The following is a 24,101-nucleotide window of genomic DNA, read 5'->3' on the forward strand; positions in this document are numbered from 1 at the left end:
GGACACACACACACATACACACACTCCAAATGTAATGGCTCTCATTCACTACTAATTATGAACAAGTGTTCTTTCTTACTGCTGTGTAAATGTCCTCGCACAGAAAAAAAGGGCCATTTGTTCTTACCCTATTTGTGACCCTGGACCACAAAACCAGTCACATGGGTAATTTTTTTGAAATTGAGATTTATACATCATATGAAAGCTGAATAAATAAGCTTTCCATTGATGTGTGGTTTGTTAGGATAGGACAATATTTGGCAGAGATACAACTATCTGAAAATCTGGAATCTGAGGGTGCAAAAAAATCGAAACATTGAGAAAATCTCCTTTAAAGTTGTTCATTTATGTTCGCGATTATGCTGCATTCACTCACAAACATACAAGTTTTATATATTTACGGTAGGAAATTTACAAAATATCTTCCTGGAACATGATCTTTATTTAATATGATAATGATTTTTGGCATAAAATAAAAATCTATAATTTTGACCGAGACACACAAATATACCCGTGCGACTTATGACTGGTTTTGTGATCCAGGGTCACATTTCTAATATTTGTGAATGTGGACTTAATACAGGAATTCCTACACTTTTGTCAACTAACCCCTTTAACCTAAAATATTTTCTTGAAGTACCCCCTGAAAATTTAAGTTAATATTTATCACGTTCACAGTTCCCTTGTGTCGTTTAATGGTCACATTGACATGCAGGTAAACAAAAATATAATTACTTTTTATTTTATAATTTTTTACTTTAATTTTTAATTTTTCTTATTTTAAAACTATTTATTTCATTCCACATTGTTTTGAGTAATGAATTATTATCCAAAACCTGGCTTAATAAATAGAATAATTTTTACAGAAATAATAATAAGCGATTATTTCAAACTACACAATAAGTTTCCATTCCTTTCTTTAAAATGAGACTTTTATATCCGGACTGTTAAATCAACCTGACATTTTTGCCTTCATGCCCAAAAAATATCAAATGAATTTTAATTAAGGTATTACACATTATACCAAGTTATAATATATTAAAAAGATAGTATGTTTATACACTGAAAGGTTTGTATGTATCTGAATTGCATTGTTTTATGTATTTTTAAATGAACAGATGCAGGCAAAAACAATGTGCGTCATATAATTAACTCAGTGTTAACTCGAGTGTTAAGTGTTAACTCAGAGATGAATCACGATTTCTGCACGAAAACGTATTTGTGCGTATACCCGGTCACAGTGATTTTGCCAAGTAAGACATGTTCCGGGATCAATGTATTTTGATCAGCAGGAAATGAATAACAATGATGTAGAAGCACCAAACCCTGGTTGTTAAACTTGACATAAACTTCTGTCAAATCGGATTGGTTTATTGGAATGTTGTTCCAGCATCAACAAAGATGTTGATCCAGAAACATATTGCACTTTGTGAAATCATGTTCACCGCGTATACGCCTTGTCCCACTGTTATTATGATTTAACATCCTTTTTCAGATGAGTGGACGAGAAAGAGAAAATCTGCAGTGGCACTTTATTGTCTACCATCAAAGGAGGAAAGATGGGAGAGGACGCAGTCCAACTGTGGGAAAAAGAGTGACAAATCACACCGCAACAAGTGCAATTTATCACTCACCACACTCCTTTATCTGTCGGGTACACAGAGCAGACACCTGTGGCAGACCAGGAGACAACAGCACACACACACAAGAGCTGCAAACCACACACTCTCTCTCTCACACACACACACACAGGCGATCTTGTTGCCTTTCGCTGTCCTCTGTGAGTGTGAGCTGGCAGGTCTTCAAACTGGAGTGCAGCCGTTAGCTCTGTTTCAGGACTGATCCTCTCAGGAAAACACAGTGCAACTCCTGCACAATCCCTCTAACTCATTCTCCATTTTTCCCTCTCTTTCTTCCCAGCCTTTTCCTCTGTTACGTTCTCACTCGCATTCCCTCTTGATCTGCTGCATCTGCGTTCACAATAGTTTGGTCAGTGACATTTGTGAAGATTTATCATATCGGTGTCCAACATGACAAACAAAGGCAAAAGAGGATCATGGGCACCGAGGGGGGGGGAGGGAGACAGTGAGTGTCGCCCCGCACAAAATGAGGGGAATCATAAGTCATGCAACTCATGAGCAACACATGAGGCCGCCAAACAAAATAAATTGTATTGCCAAGATTATCTCGCAGAACACAATTAAAGCCTTCAAACTTCCAAAATAACTACAATTATCAACTCAAATAAACTGTAACAAGATCTAACACAATTCTATAACTCGAATTGGTCAGGTTAATCACAATAAGCTTAATAATGCCATTTTGCGAATAAACTTTGAATGCAGCTCTAAATTAATAACTGACTCACAAAAAAACACAAAATAACTGACTCACAATATAATTATGGATAATTTAGTTATGGAATGGGATCTGTGTTAGACAGGATATAGAGGAACCACTTATTTATTGGAGGTTAATGTTTTATAGCTCAAAAGAAATAATTGAGGTCAACTTTATTTTTCATATAGTTTGCACAAACTTTATCTCAGATTTTAAAATCCCTAAACATTGGTTTAAAAAATAATCGTACGGAATTCAAATCCCAACACATATTGTTTTGGTGTACCAGGGATAGTTCAACAGCAAATTTGGCTTTGAACATACATAAAGAAAGCACCGTATCTAAACTATAAATGTTAAAATTTGGTAAAGGTAGCGCAGTAGAAAACTGCTGTGACTGACTGTCTGAATGTCAGTGGTAGCAAACACACTGGCCAGCTGGAGAATCACAGTCAGCAGGTTTTTCAGCAGGACTGAATCATTTTTGGGTAACCTCTTCAGAAGTGCAGTAGTTCCCATGGTGACTGGGCACCTGTGGTTTGTAGATAAATCTGAGGGAAATGGAGTGGGCCACAGTAAGTTCCCTTGATAACACCCGTAAGCGATAAGTTCAAAGCAGCACGATGCTTCAGCGTCATGGATGGTTTTGTGAAGTTGTTTGTGGGAATAATTATGGAGACGTTAAACTTGAGAAGAATATCTAGGGGAAAATGAACCGCTTATGCCAAACACATGCAAAAAATATCAAGAGCTGTGCAGGTGTATGCAAGGATTTCTCTTTTCTTTTATAGCTTGGTTGAAAACAGGTGTGGGAGCTACCTTTTCATCTCACCGTCTGTCTCGACCCATCTGTGTTTCCTCATTTCTCTCTCAGTCTGTTTGCTTACAGTGATTCTCCATTTCAGTGTTGTGGGATGCAGTAGAGCTGTTGACTGCCCAATGTCTGTTTTCTGTGTAATAAATCTCAGCCTTGAACAAACGCAGAGTAAGTTCTGTGTGGTAACCTTGGCATTGATTTCAATGATCGACACATTCATAAAAGGCCCTTATCAATAACAGTCAAACTCCCAGCAAATCCTTTAATCCTTGAAAACCATAATGGCCAAACATCATGAAACATCATTAAAATGTCAGCATCTATGAACACAAATGCTCTTTTAAAGTCAGCCAACATCAAGTCAAGTCCAACTGTATATTTAAAAAAAAATGTTTTGCTGTCATTTCAGTGATAAAGGAAGTAAGAGAACAGACTGGAAATGACAGATTTGAACTCGTCTGTATACACGAGACACTGTGCAATATGTCGTTGCAAATGCATGACACACCAGGCTGCTTATCTAATGGATGCACTCTAACAATATGTGATAGTTGGCAATAATGTGATATGACACTGATGTCACTGAGATTTGACCCTTTCTCTTTAAAGCCCCTGGGGACAGATTGCTAGAAGGGAGGGGCTCTTTATTTTTGAGAAAGGCGCAACAGTTTGGGGGCACACGGGACATGACATTATAGCTATGTTCAAAAACCTAGGGAGCTTCCTACGGAGACAATCTTTTAAGGCATTGTAGGTACGCTTCTGACATTGCACACATTTCACGAGGTCACACTTACACACAATTAAAGGGAGTAAAGTTTAATGCGTATTTGGCGTGCTGTCCGGGGGAGGGCTCCGAGCTCGGAGTTCGGCCCGAACCCAGAGTACTCCCTCCGTATGTAAATGGTTAGGACTAGAAGTGTGGAGAAGGGGTGGCGGAGGGATGCTGTTAAACTGTCAATGAATTGAGGTGAGACTGCTGAATATATATATACACCTCTTATCGTTGATTGCTGAGTGCTCTCCACTCGTGTTAATTATCTGAACGTGCTTCTCCCGACCTTTGTTAATAAAACATCATTTAAAGACTCAGTTCTTGTTTTCTGCCATGTTGGGGAAATTATGGTGCTCTCACTTCACCCAACTACTAGCAGACTAGCGCTCAAAACATTTGCGGTCAGTAGGATTTTTTTATGTTTTTGAATAAAGTCTCTTATGTTCACTTTCAAGGATGCATTTATTTGATCCAAAATACAGCAAAAAACAGTAATATTGCGTAATATTATTACAATTTAAAATAACTGTTTTCTATTTTTATATATTTTAAAATATAATTTATTCCTTTTTTCAAGATTCAACAAACAGTAGGGCCCTATGATTTCCATGAACACTAATATTAATAATAATAATTAAAACATAAGATTAAAATAAAAATTGAATTAAAGTTGTATGCCTTAATTCTATTGCAAGAAATATTTAAATACACAACACAGACTTTCTAAAATTAAAATATATCAATATCAATATAAAATAAAGAAATTTATTTAAAAATTATTATAATTTATTGTTAAATTGTATAAGTTTCATGATTTCAATTAATTAAACATGCTTTTTGAATACAACATTTTTATTTAACCATTAAAATGGGAGTCCCAAAAAATTTTAAATGGAAAAAAACTGAATCCAGAAAAATTTTAACAGAAAACAATTTATTTGGAAAAGAGTCAAATGGAATTTGGGAAAAAATAAAACGGATTTCATAGGGCCCTACAAACAGCATGGAGAATGGGCTTGTGTTTGATTTTGCACTAATCACTGAAAAAAGATGACTTAAAAAATGGACGAGATTGTGGTTGGAGAAACACAGTTGAACTTGTTTTAGCTCCCTCTTGCCATAATGTCTATCCTCCTCGCACTCTTTCCTCTCACAATTTTATCGGTTGTTGTTCATCTTTGCTCTCCGATTAATTGAAGGTGTGCACCTGAAGCCATGTCAATCAGATTTCAAACATGTCAAACTGGCTGAGATGTGGGGCTATGGGGATGTACCATTTTAGTCTTTTGGTCAGGCTAGTCACAAACATCAAAGTAAGGAGGCATATCAAGTAAGGATGTCATGGTGAGGAAATTTTCACACAGTATATAAACTTGTGACAAACCCGGTATTACAGATAACATTGGAATGATAAGTGATAAGTGATATCTGACTCCTGATGCACTGTGCTGCGACGCTGCAGCTAGTGCTGTATCTGTATGGAGCATAGCAGACGCTTTCAGTTTATAACTGTAGCAAGGAGATTGTGGCAAAGATTGTTTAAAAAAAAACAAAAAAACAGACTCAGCTGTGGGAGCCCATCCTCCTCTGGCAAACCACAAATAACAATAAACTGTATGGTATGGTATGTATAATACTTTTTGTCTTGAATAAATTGTTTAATATGTTAACAAGACAATGTTCACATTGTACGTATATTCACTGATTTAAAGTCTTATAAGCCAATCCTATAAAACGGCATTATTCAGTGAATCGTGCTTCACTGTCTGGCTGGTGTAGTCAGTAGATGTCGCTCCCTATGATAATTTATAGTCTTTGAAATCCATCCGAAAATGACTGGAGGAGATTCAGGCAGTGCTCTGTGAAGCATCACTAGTACAGGCTGTAGAATGTTACGGCAGATTTAAAAATTATATATAATAGTGTCAAAATGAATATAAAAAATAAAACACTAAATATAAAATCAATCATTTATGCTACAAGTGAATTTAGGAATCCCAACATTATAATGTACCTTATGAAAAAGGAATACTTATTTTCAACTTTGTGAAAGATAACATTTAAGTGTTATTAAATTCGTATTAACTTTAAGTGTTGACTGTAAATGTTATCTAAATATAAAAATATCACTATCAGCCAAATACTGATAAATTAAAAAAGCTCTAAATGTCAACCAAAAATAACTGAAAGATGTCCAAAAAGTTATAAACAAAATTGTACATAACTAGTTAAAGTACTAAAATGTTTTGAAATTCCCATCATTAGACATTATGAAACTCAGTATATATATCCCAAAGTAAAAACGAGCTTCTTGCTCGGTTTAAGTAAAGCTTTCAAGTATTTTTCTCTTATTATATTCTGCAAGCTACAGTATTACATGGTAATATCAGTACTTATCAGTCAATCTGGACCGGTTTATCATAAAAGAGAGTCTGCTTGTGAACTGCTGAGTCTGCTCTCATATAACACAAAGCAGCACTTAGGACTTCTCTTCTGTCATCAGCTTTTGGCTCTCCTACGAGGACATGAATAAATCACTGCACCAACCCACCGACTGCAGCTGCCTTTGACATCTGCTATGTCAGATAGACAATATTCTTAACTGGTGTCGCGACAGAACAAAAGTGGCCTACTTTTTTCACCCTCTCCTTCATTTTTTGCTTCTTTCTCTAAAGCTTCCTCCCCGCTCCTCCATAGAACATCCTCCCACCGATACGCCTTCCTATGTCTCGAATCTTAAGAACTCTGCAGCCTTGCCAGGGATCAAAGAGGATGAGTTTCATCCAATGAGAACGTGCCTCTCCGCATGACAACACTTGGCTCGTTCCAATCAGCTTGCATCATTTTTCCAACTACTGTCTGTCTGTCTGGATCACTGGCATAACAAAATACGATTTATTAGTCTGCGTTCTCACATTGTCTCAAATGTTTTTTCCTCTTGAGCAGTTTATTTTCTGAGCATTGCAAACGGTGCCTTCTAATCCATAAATAGGGATTACTAAATTTAACTAAAGCCTTTGAAGTAAGTGCACTAGATTTGGTCACAGACACACCATATTGCCCAGAGTTTTCCACAGCAGGTCTCAGCGGTAATGAGTTTATGAATCGGCGGCCTCGCAGTATGAGATTATCAACGACGCAATGTCTTCATTAATATTTGTCTCTACAAAAACAGAATATTGCCCTTGTCATTTCGAACATATTGCTTAAATATCACACACAAACCTCAGCGAGAGGACTCACACACTGAATGGACAATTCCTAAACTTCTCCATGCTATAAATAGAGAAACAAGTGCTGTCTAAGTGATGAATTATTGAAATAAGCTGTGCCTAATCTAATGGAGATCGGGGTTGTTCTAGTGCTGGGAGGCAGATGTCAGTCAGAGCTGACACATGTGACAGCCGTGTGTGTCAGTGTCCAGAGGCGATGAGAAGGGCCCAGGGGAACAGCTGTCCTGGGTCATTAGTGAGGAGAGGGCTAGTGGGCAGGGTGGTCAACCCTGTATCAGGCTGGACACTGTGGGGCTGTGACTGTTGACATGTGGGCTGGGCAAACCATTGATTCCGGTAAGGATGAGGAACACTGCACTGAGGCAAACTCAGCAATGCTTTGCATCATCAGACCCCGAGGAGAAGAGCAGCGGCTGTTGTTCAGCACAGCTCCCCCTATAGAGTATCAGTGCTGGGAGTGATGCAACTCTTGTACAGCAAGGGAGCTATCACAACATACACATGCACACTCACTTAAAAGAAAAAAAGAAAAACAAACAGAAAATAAAGCATAAATGGTTTCAATTCTGAAGGATACTCTTCTGAAGCATATTATGCATTTATTTTAAACTCTGGCCACCTAGTTACTGTTGCTTACAAGTTTTATAAAACATTTCATTAGAAAGAACAGGAGAGTGTGATATTCAGTAAATGAGTGTTCAGTGTTTCTTAAAGAGGTGAAAAAATGGATTAGCTATTATTCTTACATGGGCTTGAATGAATAGTAGCAATTCAAAGTATTTTTTTCTGCCACGATTCTTTGAAAGAAATTGTTAAATTGCACAGAAACATGCAGATCAGAATCAAGGCGAACAGTTCTTGCAGTCAAATAAAAAGGCTTAATTTAACTGCAATTTAAAGTGAAAATATTTGTTTCTAACATTTCTACTAGCCTATGCTTTCACTAATGTGAACTCTTTAGCTCAATCAACACTAAGTGACATTAAATTAGAAACATTAATTTACTTTGAAACATATGTTGGTGTGCTTTCTAATGACATACATTTAATCACAGCATGAACCTCTGAAGATTTATTTAAAGAAAAACAAGAGCATATATCCTCTTTGGGTAGATTGTGTCACTATTATAACTGACCTGGCAACAATGTTTTACCATATTTTTGGATCACGTCCACAAAATTCAATCAAAACTAGCCAAAAGCACAGATGCTCCATAGACTTACTTGAGAAAAGAGGAAAAAGCTTGGTTGAGAAAATGGCGGATGGCAACAGTTGCTAAAGTCGTTTTTTTTAATGCAGGCTTAGTGATGCGTCAATTGTTGGATAAGCAACACAATGCACAAGTGCACAGTCTTTAAATACAGTAGAAAACATTATATTGCTGTTTGGGGAACAAAAAATAACTTGCTCTGAAAACAGTGTGCACTGAAGTCTAAATGAAAATGGGTTTATAAATATTAATAGAAATGAGTCATGTTTTAAAAACCTCGCTCTATAAGACATTTAATTTAAATGATTGTTGAAATGCTTAACATAAGCATGACAATGATAACAAGTGCTACAAAACAAGCCGTCTTGCATATAAAGCTTCATACATTCAATAGAGACTGAAAGAGAAAAAGCACATAGCTGTAATTAACATGAATAAAAGACTGGGGATTTAACAGCAAACACTAATTCCATATGACCTACTTATTCAAAAAGCCTTTCCAGACTGCCTCTGGTTAGCTATTCCGGAAACAGCAAAACAGCAAGTTCAAATGCAAGTGACACCATTTGCTATCCAATCATACTATCCTTTTATGCATATTTCTCAACAACAACTGAAACTAAAACGTATACTACAAAGCGTGAAACGAGAGACCATGGCAGACGGACTAAACTTAGTCCAGACTAAACTCCTGTCCATTAAGGATGATGGAGTGGGCCTTTGAGACGCAGGCCATTAGGCTGGAGGAGTGTGTGTGGAAAATAGGCACCATTTCTCACGTACTTCCTCTTTGACAGCACCAGTGATGATACTTAAAGCATGGGCAGAAGTGAGGGAGTCAGAGATGAGCGGTGGATGAGAGATATGAGTGTGTCCCTGGAAGACTGAAGCTGTTGGACAACAGTGATGGGAGAGGGAGTGTTCCCCTGTCCCTAAGAAATGTTGAAATGTAGGCCAGGGAAGAGAGGAAGGGAGATGAGGGGCCACAGAGGTAATGGCTCTTCAACTCTCCATAAATCATGAAATATGGCAGCACAACATCTTGAGACAGTACCGCCGCTCTCTATACACAGAGTATGCATTTTGTGTAGGGCAACAATCCCGGGGGTAAAAAACTAAACTTTCATTCTTATATTAATATTAACCTAAATATATATTTTTTTAAATGTGCACGCTTGTGACACGCCATTCCCGCTTCTGCTCCATCCCCACCTCATAATTGATCGACAACTATCACTTCACAAACGTGAAGATGTTTTTTCTTTTTTTTGCTATCAAAGTTAAAGGGTGAGATTAGTGCTGCATGATTAATCATATCGCAATCGCGATGTCAAGCCTATGCGATTATATGACGCAAACTGCTGGCTATAAGATAACCGACACTGAGCAGAGAGAGCAGGGCTGCCAAGTCTCAGTCATTCAGCTTGAGACTCACGCAACTGACACTTTTCACACGCTCTCACGCCACACATCCATTTTCTCACGCAGAGAAAAATTGCGGAGCAAAGAGGACACGGACACCGACAGACTAGACAGAGCAGGTTACTTTTGATAGGAAACAAATTCTCAGCTCTCAGATTCTGTCAATTTTATTACGAAATTTAAACAATAGCGTTTTGGCGCTTGTAAATGTGACGTGACAGATCGTGGTCGTGAACCGAACATCTCTTACTCTTTAATAGTAATAAAGGCGAATGAACAATAGGTGTGTTGAAAGATACAGTACAGCTTACCGAATGGTTTATGCCTCATACATAATATCGATCAATCAGTGTTTTTCAACCGCGGAAAGAGGTCAATAAAACAGCTGGAGAACAATATGTCACAGAACGTTACATTTACCTCAGGAAAGTCATTTGATACCATGTTAGTTGGCTAGACAAATTAAATAGAGATGATTATTTTCCTAAATATGTGTTATTATATTTTTACTTATATCATTAAAATATTGTAACGTTGTTATTGTAGCCTAGTAAAAAAACACATATTTAATTTGAGTTGTTATTTTAACCTTTCATAATAATACCAGCTGACAGGGCTCTCTGTATGTTTACAGCATTAGGTGAGATTTTTTTATTTTTTTTATTGAGAAAAAATTATGTATCTACTGCACCTAATATTTGTCCAAATAAATCTATATTGAATCAAGATCGGAATCAAATCACAAGATTTGAATTGAAATTGTGAAATTTGTGTCAAGCAATAATAAAAACAGTAGCCTACCAGTCATTGTGCCATGTAAACATTGTTACATGTTGTCACTAAACTTAACAAAATTCTGTTTAGCTACCAAATATTTTGACAATCACAATACACTTACACCAAAAATGATCCACGGACAGTTTAGACAAAGCATAATGTTACATCCTGCTTAAATGTCCCTGCTTGTCTGGACAGAATGTTAAAAATATCTTATTTTCATAAGCATACAAATGTTCTTATTTATTGTTCTATTTAGCCTATTTTATACTATTTTATACTATTGTACTACTGAGACAATAACAAGTTTGCAGTAATGCAAAGTTGCCATTATTTAATTTTGTAAAAAATCTTATTTTAATCTGAAAACACTGTAAATGTAGTTGTTGTTGCTAGTTTGAGTTGAGAAAAACACATTTCAGCATTATCACTAATCTGTGTGTGCATTTTCCTTGAGAACCAAGCAAGTTGACTCATGAAACCATTTGTTTATTATATCACAATCGCATACTGCAATTGCAATACTGACCTCAATAATCGCAATATGATATTTAGCCCAAATCGTCCAGCCCTAGGTGAGATTAAATGTGCTTAATGATGTTAATAATTTTACCACCACCATACTAATACAATTTATGTCATGTAATTTCAATTATTTGAATGTGATATATACATTACATTTTGAACCATGATATTTAATATCATATTGATAAAGATATTTGTAGGGCTGTCATGATTTCTAAATTAAATTTGATTGTTCGATTTAAAAAAAAAAAATCCTTGATTGCAATTTTCCAGAGTCGTTTAACCAGCAAAATACCGGAATTCCACAGATGAGAATCCATGAGCCGCATTATTAGACCGTTTTCTAAGGCTGCTCAATATATTAAAACAATTAAAAAATCATAATATAGGATAGTATTGTGCTATCATTTATAAACCTATGCTAACACAGGAGTATTACGAGTGCTACGCTAACATCAATATGTTTAAACCCTTGCTCTGAGTTTGCATGTTTAGATGTCCACCTGTTCTTGTTAAAAAAACTACAGAGGCTGTAGCATTTCTATCGCATAATAATCAAGATTAAGTGGACATTTGAATTAAATGTTGTTTGGCCAATATTAAACAAGGATTTAATCATGCTGTAAAGTGTAACAAACAAAAACAATCACCAGGCCACTTGCGCCCTCTGCCAGCATTTGTTATAATAAGCAATGTACACAAGTTGATTGTTTAAATATGTATAATATATATGTATAATACTTTAACAGTGTTGTTAAAAAAAACATAAAACTACTTGCTTTTGAAACTTTCTTTGAACCATTATTGCCTCATTGTTATTATATATGCATGTTTAGTCACTTTAAAGGCTGTTGTTCACTTAGGTCTATTTTTATCACCAATTTTTTTATTTTTTTTTATTAAAACAATTATCCAATTACTCGATTAATTATCAAAATAATAAACAGATTACTGGATTACCAAAATAACTGTTAGTTTTTATTTAATATGTAGGCTATCATTTTAGTTTGTATTTTATACATTAGAGCTACAATTGTAAATCATTTTAAAAAAATCATTTTATTGAAGATCTATGTATATCTATCTGACCCCTATTGTAGGGTGTGAGGTGCACAAAAAAAATATTCAACTTAGGGCACAGATTTGGCCAGCAGCGGCCCTGTCTTAAGACATAAATGTTTAGCTGTGGATGCAATAATGGTGAGTTTCATCTTGTTATAAAAAAAAGGAGAAAAAAAAGGGATAAGGTAAAGCAGTAAACAAGCTCCAAAAAAGTACATTACTAAGCTGCATGAGATATCCTGATAATTACAGTATCACAGATGCAAACTTTGATTGCAATCAGGATGCCACAAGTCAAACTTTACATATGGGTGTGTCTCGTGACATAATCAAAACTCAGACGAATATAAATTAGTACTATCATACATTCCAGACTCATTTGACAACAATCATTACATTTAACAGATGAGCAATGTCATGCTGAATATAAACTCGCTTGTAACGTGGAGGCAACGCATATTCTCGCGACACAGATGCTTATTCAAGGCGAACGATAATTTGATTATAATGAGAAATATTTAACTTGAGTCATTTCTTGGTGAGCTAAAAAAGGATTTGGTTGCCTAATTCGGCCATGTACTACATACGCGCGCATACAAAACAACTACTAAATAATGCACGTGGATGTTTACGCTGTCGTAGAGATGAACACATTACCATTATGACTATGGCGTGAATAAAACCAATTAAAACTATGCTCCCCTTCATATCCACATGAATTAGCCTACCTCACTATAATTATTACGAAAGTAAAATTTATGCCATACTGCATAGTGTCCCAACGCATCAATTTACGTCTCGCGCGGCAATCCTTGTCACCATTTATCACTGAACTTAAATGTATCTCCTCAGGAAAAGAAGAAAACGCCGCTAAAAGTCAAACTCCCTGTGTCACTGAGTCGTAAATGGATCTAATATAGACAAAAATGAGAGCCTTCTGTCAAATGACAGTCTCTTACCTTTCCTTTTCTCCATACTGCGAGCACAGTGTCCTCTCTCTCACTGTCACTCAGTCATTCTGCCGTTACAAGAGTGCTGGGCACGAGAGCTTGCTCCTCAACGGCGCGAATTTTGAATCCCCGTGTTGTATTCGTGTCGTCGTGTTTGTCAGTCAGGCGACGCGTGAGCTGTTTAGGTGTGTCAGGTGCGCTGGTGGTTATACCACGAGATGCGCCACAGCCAGCGGTTCACCGAGACGCGGGCGAATGAGAGAGAGAGAGCGAGCGTTAGGATGGTGAGGTGAGCTCATGGTGTGTGATAGTCACTGAGCTGATTTGAATCAGGGCTCCTCCTGCGCGCCCCTCACGGTTATTCTCCTCCCAAAAATGCGCTCTGGTGTCGCGGCTCCGTTGCCTTAGGAAACCAAAACTGATCGCATCGGATACGCAGTGATGTTTTATCGATTTTTCATCACTGACGCCGTTTCCAAAGATCGATATTAATTAATCAGGTGCTGAAAGATTCATATTTGACATTCCTGCTGCTGCCTTACAGCCAGAATATTATGGTTTGAGCATGTACATGTCTTGCTGAAACTGTCATTAATGGCAAGCTTCAGCGGGCAAAATGTAATGCAGAGATACGAGAATTTACACTCCGGTTTATCCGATTTACTGAGCACTACGAGGCATTATACACACATACACAGGCTGTTGTATTCACCTTACAGTATTTTGCAACGTGTTTTCTCTGAATGTGCGAGACTTTATAGCCACTAGGTAAATAACTACAATAATGATAAAGTGGTAGGCCTAAACTAATGGTAAAAGGTAAATCTATTTGTGCTTGAAACCAGTAGGTTAATTAATATGATAATGAATACAAAAGTATAAAAATCAGTTTGAAATATCAAGCAGTATAACTGACAGCTTTTTGTATAAAATAACTGGAAGCGGATGACACTGAAGCCTTGCACATTAAATTTACTAATGGCTGCACCAATTTTTATGTTGAAAATTAGGTGGATAGAAATATTAACAACAGCATTTTTCATATCTTCTTTTATGTTATAGAGAAGAAAGAATGTCTAACATGAGGGACAAACATGAGGGAGAGTAAATGATTAACTAGTTTGAGTGGAACTATCTCTTTAATGCTAAAGAATAAACAGGTGTTGGATACGAGACAAATCTTTCTCACAAAGGTCAGAAGCGAACAGTGGTGGCGTTTGGAACAAAACTGGATGAGCAGGTTGTGATTGGATCAGAAATATCATTTGAGGTAATAAACTAAAGTTGAAAGATTGAATTCCAATTATTAACATTAATCCTTATTAACTTCTGTTGTATCCTCACTTAAATGAATCAGTTCAGGAGTATAAGGTCTGTTTGCTGTCACATTATTACAACAGAATCAATTTCCCTGGGATGTTCCCTGAGATTTCTGGGATGTCACAGTATCCTCGCCCAGGGCCTGTCAGCTTTGTGCTCTTAATGGTAGATACACTCATGTCACTGCATATTATGATAATACATTAGGTGCGAGTTAGACATTATTAAGGAGCACAAAACATTACCCATGCAGCACCTCTAGCACTGCCAGGTGGTGTCACTTTCCTCCAAGACAAATCTGAAGGCACACCCTCCCTTTTAGAGATATCGGCTGCGAACACAAGAAGAGATCTCATTAGAGCTTAATTCAGAGACAAACTGTCTCGCCTAAAACTGACGTTCTTTTGGCGTGGGGATGTATTTGCTGTGTTGCGGTGCCGCTCCTCGACCATTTCCAAGAACCTTCGCATTGTGCGGAGAGACACTACAAAGCAGCCGGCTCTTCCCACGCGCGGGCATCCGTCCTCATTACCCCAGCACGGGCCTTGCTGCCAGCACTCACAAAGAAGCCAACCGCCCAGAGACAACGCAAGTACTGCTGCTCCAGCACACTGACAAACAAGAGAGAGAGCGATGCAGGAATAGAAGAACAATGGAGGAGAGAGACTGTATGTGCCCATATTTAAAAGAGCAAGAGAGGAGGCCAAGCTCAACTCTTTGTGTATGCAATCGCCATAAACCTACTTAAAAACTATAGTGGAAAGTGTGTATAGGCACTGCTATGGCATGAAGCTACTCTAAGGAAGACTCTGGCATGAATGGTTGATGACATACAGTACATGTTATGTATTGTATTGGAGGTATGCCCATTTTGTCTTTAACACAAGGGAAATTGAGAGCGTTGGGTGAATAACCTAATACATTGTTTAAATGAATACATTATTAGCTAAATGTGTGATTTGTATATGTACATTTCTGAAATACATAACCTCTGATAGCAGATCACTCTAAATTGTAATGTAGACATGCATTTTCTGTAAAGCTGCTTTTAAATAATATGTATTTTGTGAAAAGCGCTATACAAATAAATGTGAATTTAATTGAATACCGGGCAAAATGGTTGCAATCCTGTATACAGAACAACTCAACGGTCTTGTGCAGTTTATGACAAAATTAAACTTCCTTGGTCTTGCTAACAAAGGTAAAGGTATTGATGACACACAAACACACACACACACACACACACACACACACACACACACACACACACACACACACACACAAAGAGAGAGAGAGAGCTCAAAAATACTTAGTGCCCTAGGTGGTTCTGTTTCACTGAGATAGTATATGACTACTGAGTCTCCATTATAGGGGAGAGAAAGTGAGTCTCGACTGATAGCCATGCACAGAAAAACCTTACAAATAAAATGTACATATAATACTTTTAAAACACTGCTCACAACAGCATCACAAACACTAAACAAATAAACTGTCTGACCTTGACCCAACAGCAAGACAAAATACAGTAATATCCCCTCATTATTCCGAATGTGTCCCAAGAAAAAAAAAAGTTGACCCTAAAGTTACCTACAAAATATTAGCAATGGCATTTGGAATTAGACACTAGCTTATTTATTTATTTAAATACTACTACTACTACTAATAATAATAATAGTATCAGTACTAATATATGTATATATAGAATGCGATGTACAGTATATATATAAAACTCCTGAGATGGTCTGTATTTAAAAATATTGCAAACTCTGTTAAGACCGCAGACACAAAGAAAACGAACTCCTCACATGCATTAGTTATATTGAAAATGTTTGTGCTGCATGCATGAGCAACAGAGCGCCACTGAACATTCAAACAAACAGCAAATCAACAGCCTTTGTTTTTTCTGTTCATCAAGACACAATCAAATGTGTTTTTTCAAGCACGTCTTTGGCATCTAAGCAATGGGATTTACTTGTCAAATGTCAATATAATGTCCTACATGTCAACCACCACCAAGGGCGGTAGACAAGCAAAATTATCCCCCACTGCGCAAAAATTACCAGCATGTGGCTGATGGTGGTTTTTAATTCTATTTTAATTCAGTCTGTCCTCAACTTATGAACTGCGAACAAGTTTGTCCTCAAGTTGTGCAGGAAAGTCACAGGCTGATCTAATGCGGCGTGGGCAGAATCTCCCTGAGCTCAAACGCAGAGAGTGGAACCAGAACATTAAGCACTCTAATGAGCCGCTCAGGTGTTCCAAGCTGACCAGAATGCTGAAGAAGATCAGCCTGCGCACTGCTCACAACACTTTTTCTCTAATAACCGGCTGTCTGTCTAAGCCTGAAACTTATGGTTCTTTTCAACTGCATGGTACGGCTCAGCACATGCCGTGACATCATCGTAAACGCGACACAAACAAACTGACAACGCAGGAGCAATGAAGCATATAGATTGAATGGTGTTCTTGATTCTCGGCATGTGGATATTTTTCACTGCAAGACGAAGATGTTTGTTTGTTCGGGTTTGGTGTCTCGTGTCGCAAACCCAATGATGCTGGTAGTGATGATTTTCTCTGACCAATCAGTGATCTGCAGTGTTTACATGTCGCATTTTAGTATCGGTACGGCTTGCTTGGAACCTCAACCGGGGTGGTCCTATTTAAGTGAGCCATACCGAGCCGTACCATGCAGTGGAAAAGCCCCATTAGAAACTGAGGGGACCTCATATGAGAGCTGTGATCATGGTCATCAGTTAGCTCTAGGTAAAGATTTACTAACTTAAAATGTTTTATTATGATATTGCATTGGCTATTCACAAATAGACTTCCATACACAGTCCCCTATATACCACACAAAATGAAATTAAATCACCATCAGCTCCAACATCTCCAATCCGACCTGGCTACTGTAGATGTTCGAACATGGCAAAATATATATAACAGCATGCAGCATGCTTCCTCATGTGGTTCCTGAGGGTCATTTTTCATCTCTTTCAGCTTGCAGCGTGAAATACTACAGAAGTCAATGGGGTCCAACAACTGTTTCAAGATTCTTCAATTCATTTGTGTTCAACAGAATAAAGAAACACATACAAGTTTGGAACAACATGAGGGTGAGTAAATGATGACAACATTTTCATTTTTGACTGAACTATCCGTTAAAGCAAAGTGAACCAGACTATACAGATTCTATACAGCATCAGCAGTCTGTGTAGAACAAATCTGCACTCAAAGCTCATTATTCATTATTAGAAAATATATCTGATGTTCTTGCAGTTTTTGGCTTTGATGAGAGGATTATCACACTAATAAAGGTTGAGCCTGGCTGTCCTTCTCTTCTCTGTCTGCATCGCTCCGCACACACTGCGTCTCTCCACAGGGACGGCGAGCTTTCTCCTCATGCTTCTCATCCTGGCAGTGGGCCTATTGTGTGGCAGCAACCTCTCGTCTCCTCTCATCTCGTATGATTCTCAAACACATTCACATTCCAGAAGCAGTCTCTGTCAAAATGGCATCAATGGCTATACTGCAGAAAACGGCCTTTGAAAGCTCAGCCCCTATTACCTCCCATAATCGAAAGAGACAAGAAAGAGACAGAGGAAAGAAAAAAGAGATAGAGGGAAAGTCAGTCTGGTGTCAGCAAACTGGTTTGTTCAGCAACTGGTCTTTAGTGTCTTTCCCTTAAGGTGCACCAGTCTCTGTTTAAATTTATGTTATCTGCCACAAGTCTTTTCTTTTACTGTGAAGCGCATTCTTTTCGTTTCATTTCTTTCTTCGCAAGATTTGTTTGTTTCTGCTTGGCCCATTTACGGTACGTGGAGTAATTTCTTTTTTTTTACCCTCCTCTGCCATGTCAAAGCTCCCATGCTGGGAACCACTCCCCTATCAAGAAAAATGGCACCAGAAAACCTCATTTTTTTCCTAAATGGAATCTTTCCACACTGCTGGGCATCAGATAAACAGATCCAATTTGGCCTCTTGCTGGTCGTCCCATAATGAAGTCAAAATGCAATTATCAGTAATGTTTTAGAAAAGCGCAAATATAGAGAAACGGGGTGCTGTGCACATACAAAACACACATGCTCTGGGATTCGGTACAACAGTACGCCAAGAACTGATGATAAACAAATAGACGGAAACACAAAAGACCAATAGCTTGTGTTCCACGGGAGACATTTTCAAGCAACATCATATAGTTTTTCATTCAGAGCAGCAAGATTTCTGTGTGTAACAGTTCTTTTGTGATGACAGTGAGCAGAAAGCAATTACGCCAGCGTTGTTTGAGTAAACCACGGCCTGAACTGAATGTGCAAGCTGCCAGGTGTCGTAGACTTTTGCAAGCCTTTGTGCCATCCAAGCTAATAAAATGCTGTTATTATTCTCTATGCACCCATTTTTATTTTATTTTTTTGCTGAATGCAAATAGATCTCTCATTCTTGTTTTTTTTTTAAACAATTAAACTGCTTTGTGCATGGGTCCAGAGCAACAATGAAAGCTCAATAATTTTCTAAATTTGAAGCACTTGGGAAAGCTTGAGGTTGCGAGGGCTTATGAATTTTATTTTGTACAACAAAGCAGAGTATTGTACAGAAAACCTTGAATATAGAGGGGAAGTTCAACCAAAAATTTAAATACCTTAATCATTTATGGACATTGTATGGAACTGAAACAGTTCAAGCATTCTTCAAAATATCTAACTAGGCTCATTGGAAAAACATGCCTCTACCTACATTTTTGCAAAACATCAAAAATATACCTATAATTCACTGTTTTCAGGTAAAATGAACACTATAGGGTCAGTAAAACACCAACAAGATCTATTCATTTTCAGACTAATTATAATTATAAGGGCAGATTATCGATTAATAAACGTATTTTTGCGTGGTTCCTTTCAAAATAAAGTGTTAAGACCTCAAAACACTTTTAGTGCATGATTTGTAAACAAATACATTTTGACATTTGCATCACAAAACCAGCGCCTTATCGCTGGACATTTTACTTTCAAAATGCTGCGAGATGTGCAAGAAGCAACCTAATATAATTTTACAGAAATGTCGCCACAGCATGTTTTTCCAGTGAGCCTGGTGTTCTGCAGAAGGAAGTACAGTCATACTGGTTTAGAACAACATGATCCTTTTCATTTAGACCACTCAAGAGCCAATATAATTGCTATCCCTAGCTTTTAAAAGATAATTATAAAGGAATTGACTGCGTTCATTTAAACTCGGTTTTAAACTATACTCGGGTAACAACCGACATCCTTCAACTACATCTTCAAAACCTTACATGCACACTCAGAGACGTCATTAAAGACGGCAGAGCCCTGTCTACCGGAGCAGTGCTGTTGCATTTTGGAACTCTAATTGAAGGTGCTGTACATTCCACTCTGTTCGTCCTCAGGGAGTGTGTCAGAGAACATTGAGTCAAAGAGCTACTTTCTATTTCTTCAATGTTGTACACCCCTGGAGCCTTCACTCCCAGTCCAGATTTCTGCTCATAAAGTGGATGTCCCCGCTCATTAAATTTCACTTAGTTGTAGAACACATGCCTGGATGCCGGCACCAAGTCGTGCCATCCCCACTGAAAAAGGAGGGGATGGAGAGGGACCAGTGGGACTGTCCCTCTCCGTCCCCTCCTTTTTCATTCCGCTCTGCCAGGCTGCCTCTATGTCTCCTGACTTATTAAAGGAGAGAGAGAGAGAGAGAGAGAGAGAGAGAGAGAGAGAGAGAGAGAGAGAGAGAGAGAGAGAGAGAGAGACACTGAATGAGACTGAATGCTGGACAAAGAAACAGGCCAACAAAAAAGCCCCAGAGATGGAAACATGTACAGGAGTGAGCAAACCACTGAGATTTCAGTACTGTAGGTGTGTGTAGTGCCTGCTGGGCTGCAGAGGAGATTATAGAGCAGGTGATGCTCTCTGTAGAAAGGGCCACAATGGAGACCAGATACTGTAAAGTTAAACGCACAGTAAAGGACCGTTCTCTAAAGGCTAGCCGATGGCAAGTGAGGTAGAAGAAAAAAAGAATCCTTAACTTCACCTGGATCTGCTCTTTGGATTCCGGTATCAGTTTGGACTAAGAATTGCAGTAGTCAATAATTCCGCAAGAAAAAAAATCAGATGTACTGTAGGTTTTATTTCCATCCTCTCTTTTCCAGGGCACAATTATTTTGGAGTGTATTTGAATAGAAAAGAGACATTTTGAATAATCCATAGTACTTGAAAAGGACCAAAAAAGACCTGCCCAAGCACCATAAAAAAAAATAAAAAAAAGTTTACTTTTCTGATTCGTCTGGACTGACAAGCTGCTTTGGGACAAAAGTAAGGGTATTTATGTACCTTTAAAAGTAGGTTGATTTGTACTCATTTAGCTTCGGACTTTTTTTTTTTTTTTTTGAAGTACTTCCATCCATTCTTCAAACCACTTGTCCAACAGTATGTGTGCCCAATTCACCTATGATGCAGAGGAAACCCAAACCAAAATGGAGAGAACAGAAAAGCATCCTGGCTCAAACAGGACACAAACCTGGGATCTTCATGCTGTGACGTGACAGCGCTATCGACTGAGCCACCGTACCAACAAATAAGAATCCAAATAAGAATGTTACAAAAGTTACTTTGCTGCATTTCTCAGGCATAGTTGTTGATACTATGATCTATTGTTTTAGATGATGCTAATTCTCTGAATACACTGCTGCAGCAAGATATGATAAACGAGTCATAACTTCCTAAAGCTCAATTAAGACACACATTATCATTACTGACACCAAATGAAAGAGAAACAGCATAAGATGATATGAGTTGAATATTAAATTATAGATTATTTTTCATGCTATAATTTAGACTTCCATGATACATTTTGAAAACCCCATCAAAGACTAAAAAAATTACTCGAAAGCCGACCCTGATTATAAGCTATACCTGACCAAGAACAAACATCTAACACTGCACATGACAAAAATATATTGTATCCTTATTTTTGCACATAGAGTAGGCCTACTTAAAATATGCCTTGAAAATAATAAAAACATTTCAAAATGTTTATACTACCATGTAAAATTTGTGTTATTATTATTATTATTATAGGAAATAATACTTTAATTCAGCAAGGATGCCTTAAATGGGTCAAAAGTTACTGTAAAGACGAGTGTAATAAAAAAAAAATTCTGGGGAAAAAACAGTTATTTGAAATTGTTATAAAATTTCATAATATTATATGTTTTTACTGCAATTTTGACCAAATAATGCAGCATTTGTGAGCATAAGAGACTTCTTTCAAAAACATAAAACAATCTTACTGATCCCAAACTTATGAAGAGTAGTATATATTTTGTAATTTATTTAAAAAAATATCCCAAGCCACATGAATTTTACTTATTTAGCCTTTTGTATTGCTTATTCTTTTTATCTGTTCATGTAAATTTTCATGCATATCTTTTCATTTATTTACATCATCTATTCTTCATGCTTCTGCATTCATTTCAACAATATCAGTTATAGCAAAATCAAATATTTTATCATAATTGTATTTATGTAGTATCAAATGTAAAACTCAAACCATATCATATTATGATTGCCATTGTTGTAAAAAAAAGATTTTTGTAAAAGATTCAATTTCTTTTTAATCAAAGCATTTAATTAAAAAGGGTACTAAATTACAGTTAACAATCCAAAACGTTCCTCATCAGCTCCTTTACCCATCGGGAGAGGCAGCACCTAAGGGTAAAACTGGGTACCAACCCGTCCCTATGTGACAAGGGATAAAAAGGCTGTAGGTCATTAGGCTGATGTAATCTAATGTCCCCTATTGAGACTCTGCACTTAATTAGACCATTAATTGGACAGAGAGTCACATCACCTTTCCAAGTTAAAAAGAAAAATAACTAACAAACAAACAAAAAAACGCTGATAGCGTTCCTTTGACTTCAACCTATTAATTACCGTGACACCTGGGGAACACGAGAACAACATTGCAGACCTGCAGTCGTATCCTCCTCCTAAGGTTGTGCATTAGTGAATATGAAGTCATATGTCATTTGGTGATATATTTTATGAGACGAACCTGGAGTAACATGCCTTTTGAGCAATGCTGTACAAACAAAATTGAAAAAATGTCATGTAAAAGCATAAATCAGAGGTACTTGTGAAGATCTACCTGCCTGCAGAGTTTAGTTGCATCCCAGTGTCAGAATTCATTTCCAATTCATTCTCCATGCACAGGGAACTGTGGGATTGGCAACGTGAGAGCATCAAAAAGTTGTGAAATGCTAAACTTTATGCAAATGAGAGGCAAAAACCCTGAACAAGCCAAGCTGAAGCTGAAGGCAAGCCAAGGTTGTGACACTGACAAAAAAACAGTTGACCGTGCTGGAGGTTTGCTATATTTATATACATAGTAATACATTTAATTCAAAGAAATACTATATATTCATGTATTAAATATAAACATTCGGAAATAAAGTTCCTAATCATGTGTATGATGACTTTATTGCATTAAAAGCGAGGCCGCTGGACCCTTTTCACTGGCTACATTTACATGCAACCAAATAATCCGTTAGTAATCAGATTGACGGCTCAATCGGACTGAAAAGCCTTCATGTAAACACCTTAATCGATCCGATTGAAAGGGGTGGTTTATTACTTTTCTAATCCGATCGAGAGAACATGTAATCACTTGACCGGATGGAAAACCTAAACTGGAAGGACTGCGCACGTGCAATGACGTTGAAATAGCGTAATGACGTATGACGTGCGGAACGAGCTGTTGTTCCTGTTGAATAAAGTGTCGTATAAATGAGTCTCTCGTCATTCTAAAATTCTCTTTTCAATCATTGTCTGTGAAGTGAAGCAGGGCAACGTCCCACCAGTCCTTGTTTCTTATTCTCATCCACAGACGACTGGTTTTGGGTGCGGGGAGGGACATTTTTACTGCGTTATAAATATAAGCAGCACAGCACAACGGTTCATATTGTCTCCAAATTATGACCAGAAATGGATAAATATTAAGTCTGTTGTTTAAAACAAATAAATAACCAATGTAGGAGAATAGTTAGTAAGCGCAAACAGCGAGAAACTCGTATATTCGTGCAGTGTGCGCATATAAAAAAATGTATTCCGATTTGAAGCTTGTGACATATATACGATTACTTGTTTAGCGTTCATGTAAACACTACATTCAGATTCATCAATCGGAATGAATTCAGTCCGACTGAAACAAAAGTTGTGCATGTAAACGTATCCAGTGGTTCTCAGAAGCTGAAGTCATCATGGTTAAACTTCTATAGTGGTGAACAGAAACTACAACTCATATAATTTTTCAGTTCCTATTTGCTTTAAATAGCAAAAAAAAAAAAAAAAAAATCCACAATAGCGTTTATGACTATACAAAATAGGGAAAAACCGAGAGATTAATTCTGTGGACTCATACTGTAACACACCTGCCTGTAATTTTCAAATGAACTCAAGGACCTCAATAAGCCCCCGACCTTGACATCAGGTGTGTTTGATCGAGTTGCAACTGAACTCTGCAGGAAATTAGATCTCCAAGAGTGAGATTGAGCATCCAAGGTAAATGGAAAATCACAGACTTGCTTCAGTAATGGACGGTAATGTAGTCACAAGCTACGTAGTGTCACAGTGATCCTAATTTTGTTGGTACACACCCTGAGATC

At 37.4% G+C, this 24,101-nt stretch overlaps 1 protein-coding gene across 5 annotated transcripts in view; it reads right to left on the minus strand.

Annotated features, from left to right (window-relative positions):
* Positions 1–24,101, minus strand: part of tenm2b (teneurin transmembrane protein 2b) — a 349,866-nt gene that overhangs the window by 93,496 nt on the left and 232,269 nt on the right. For 2 of the 5 annotated variants that reach the window (XM_082140877.1, XM_082140875.1), the window contains exon 1: positions 13,121–13,397. The exons of the other annotated variants lie outside the window; for them this stretch is intronic. In XM_082140877.1, the coding sequence (XP_081997003.1) occupies positions 13,121–13,136 (16 nt within the window). In that variant the 5' untranslated portion in view covers positions 13,137–13,397. Of the gene's footprint in view, positions 1–13,120; positions 13,398–24,101 lie in introns of those variants that run through there. 5 annotated transcript variants of the gene reach the window in all.

The sequence above is a fragment of the Leuciscus leuciscus genome, assembly GCF_965113295.1.
Source record: "Leuciscus leuciscus genome assembly, chromosome: 16".
NCBI lineage: Eukaryota > Metazoa > Chordata > Actinopteri > Cypriniformes > Leuciscidae > Leuciscus > Leuciscus leuciscus.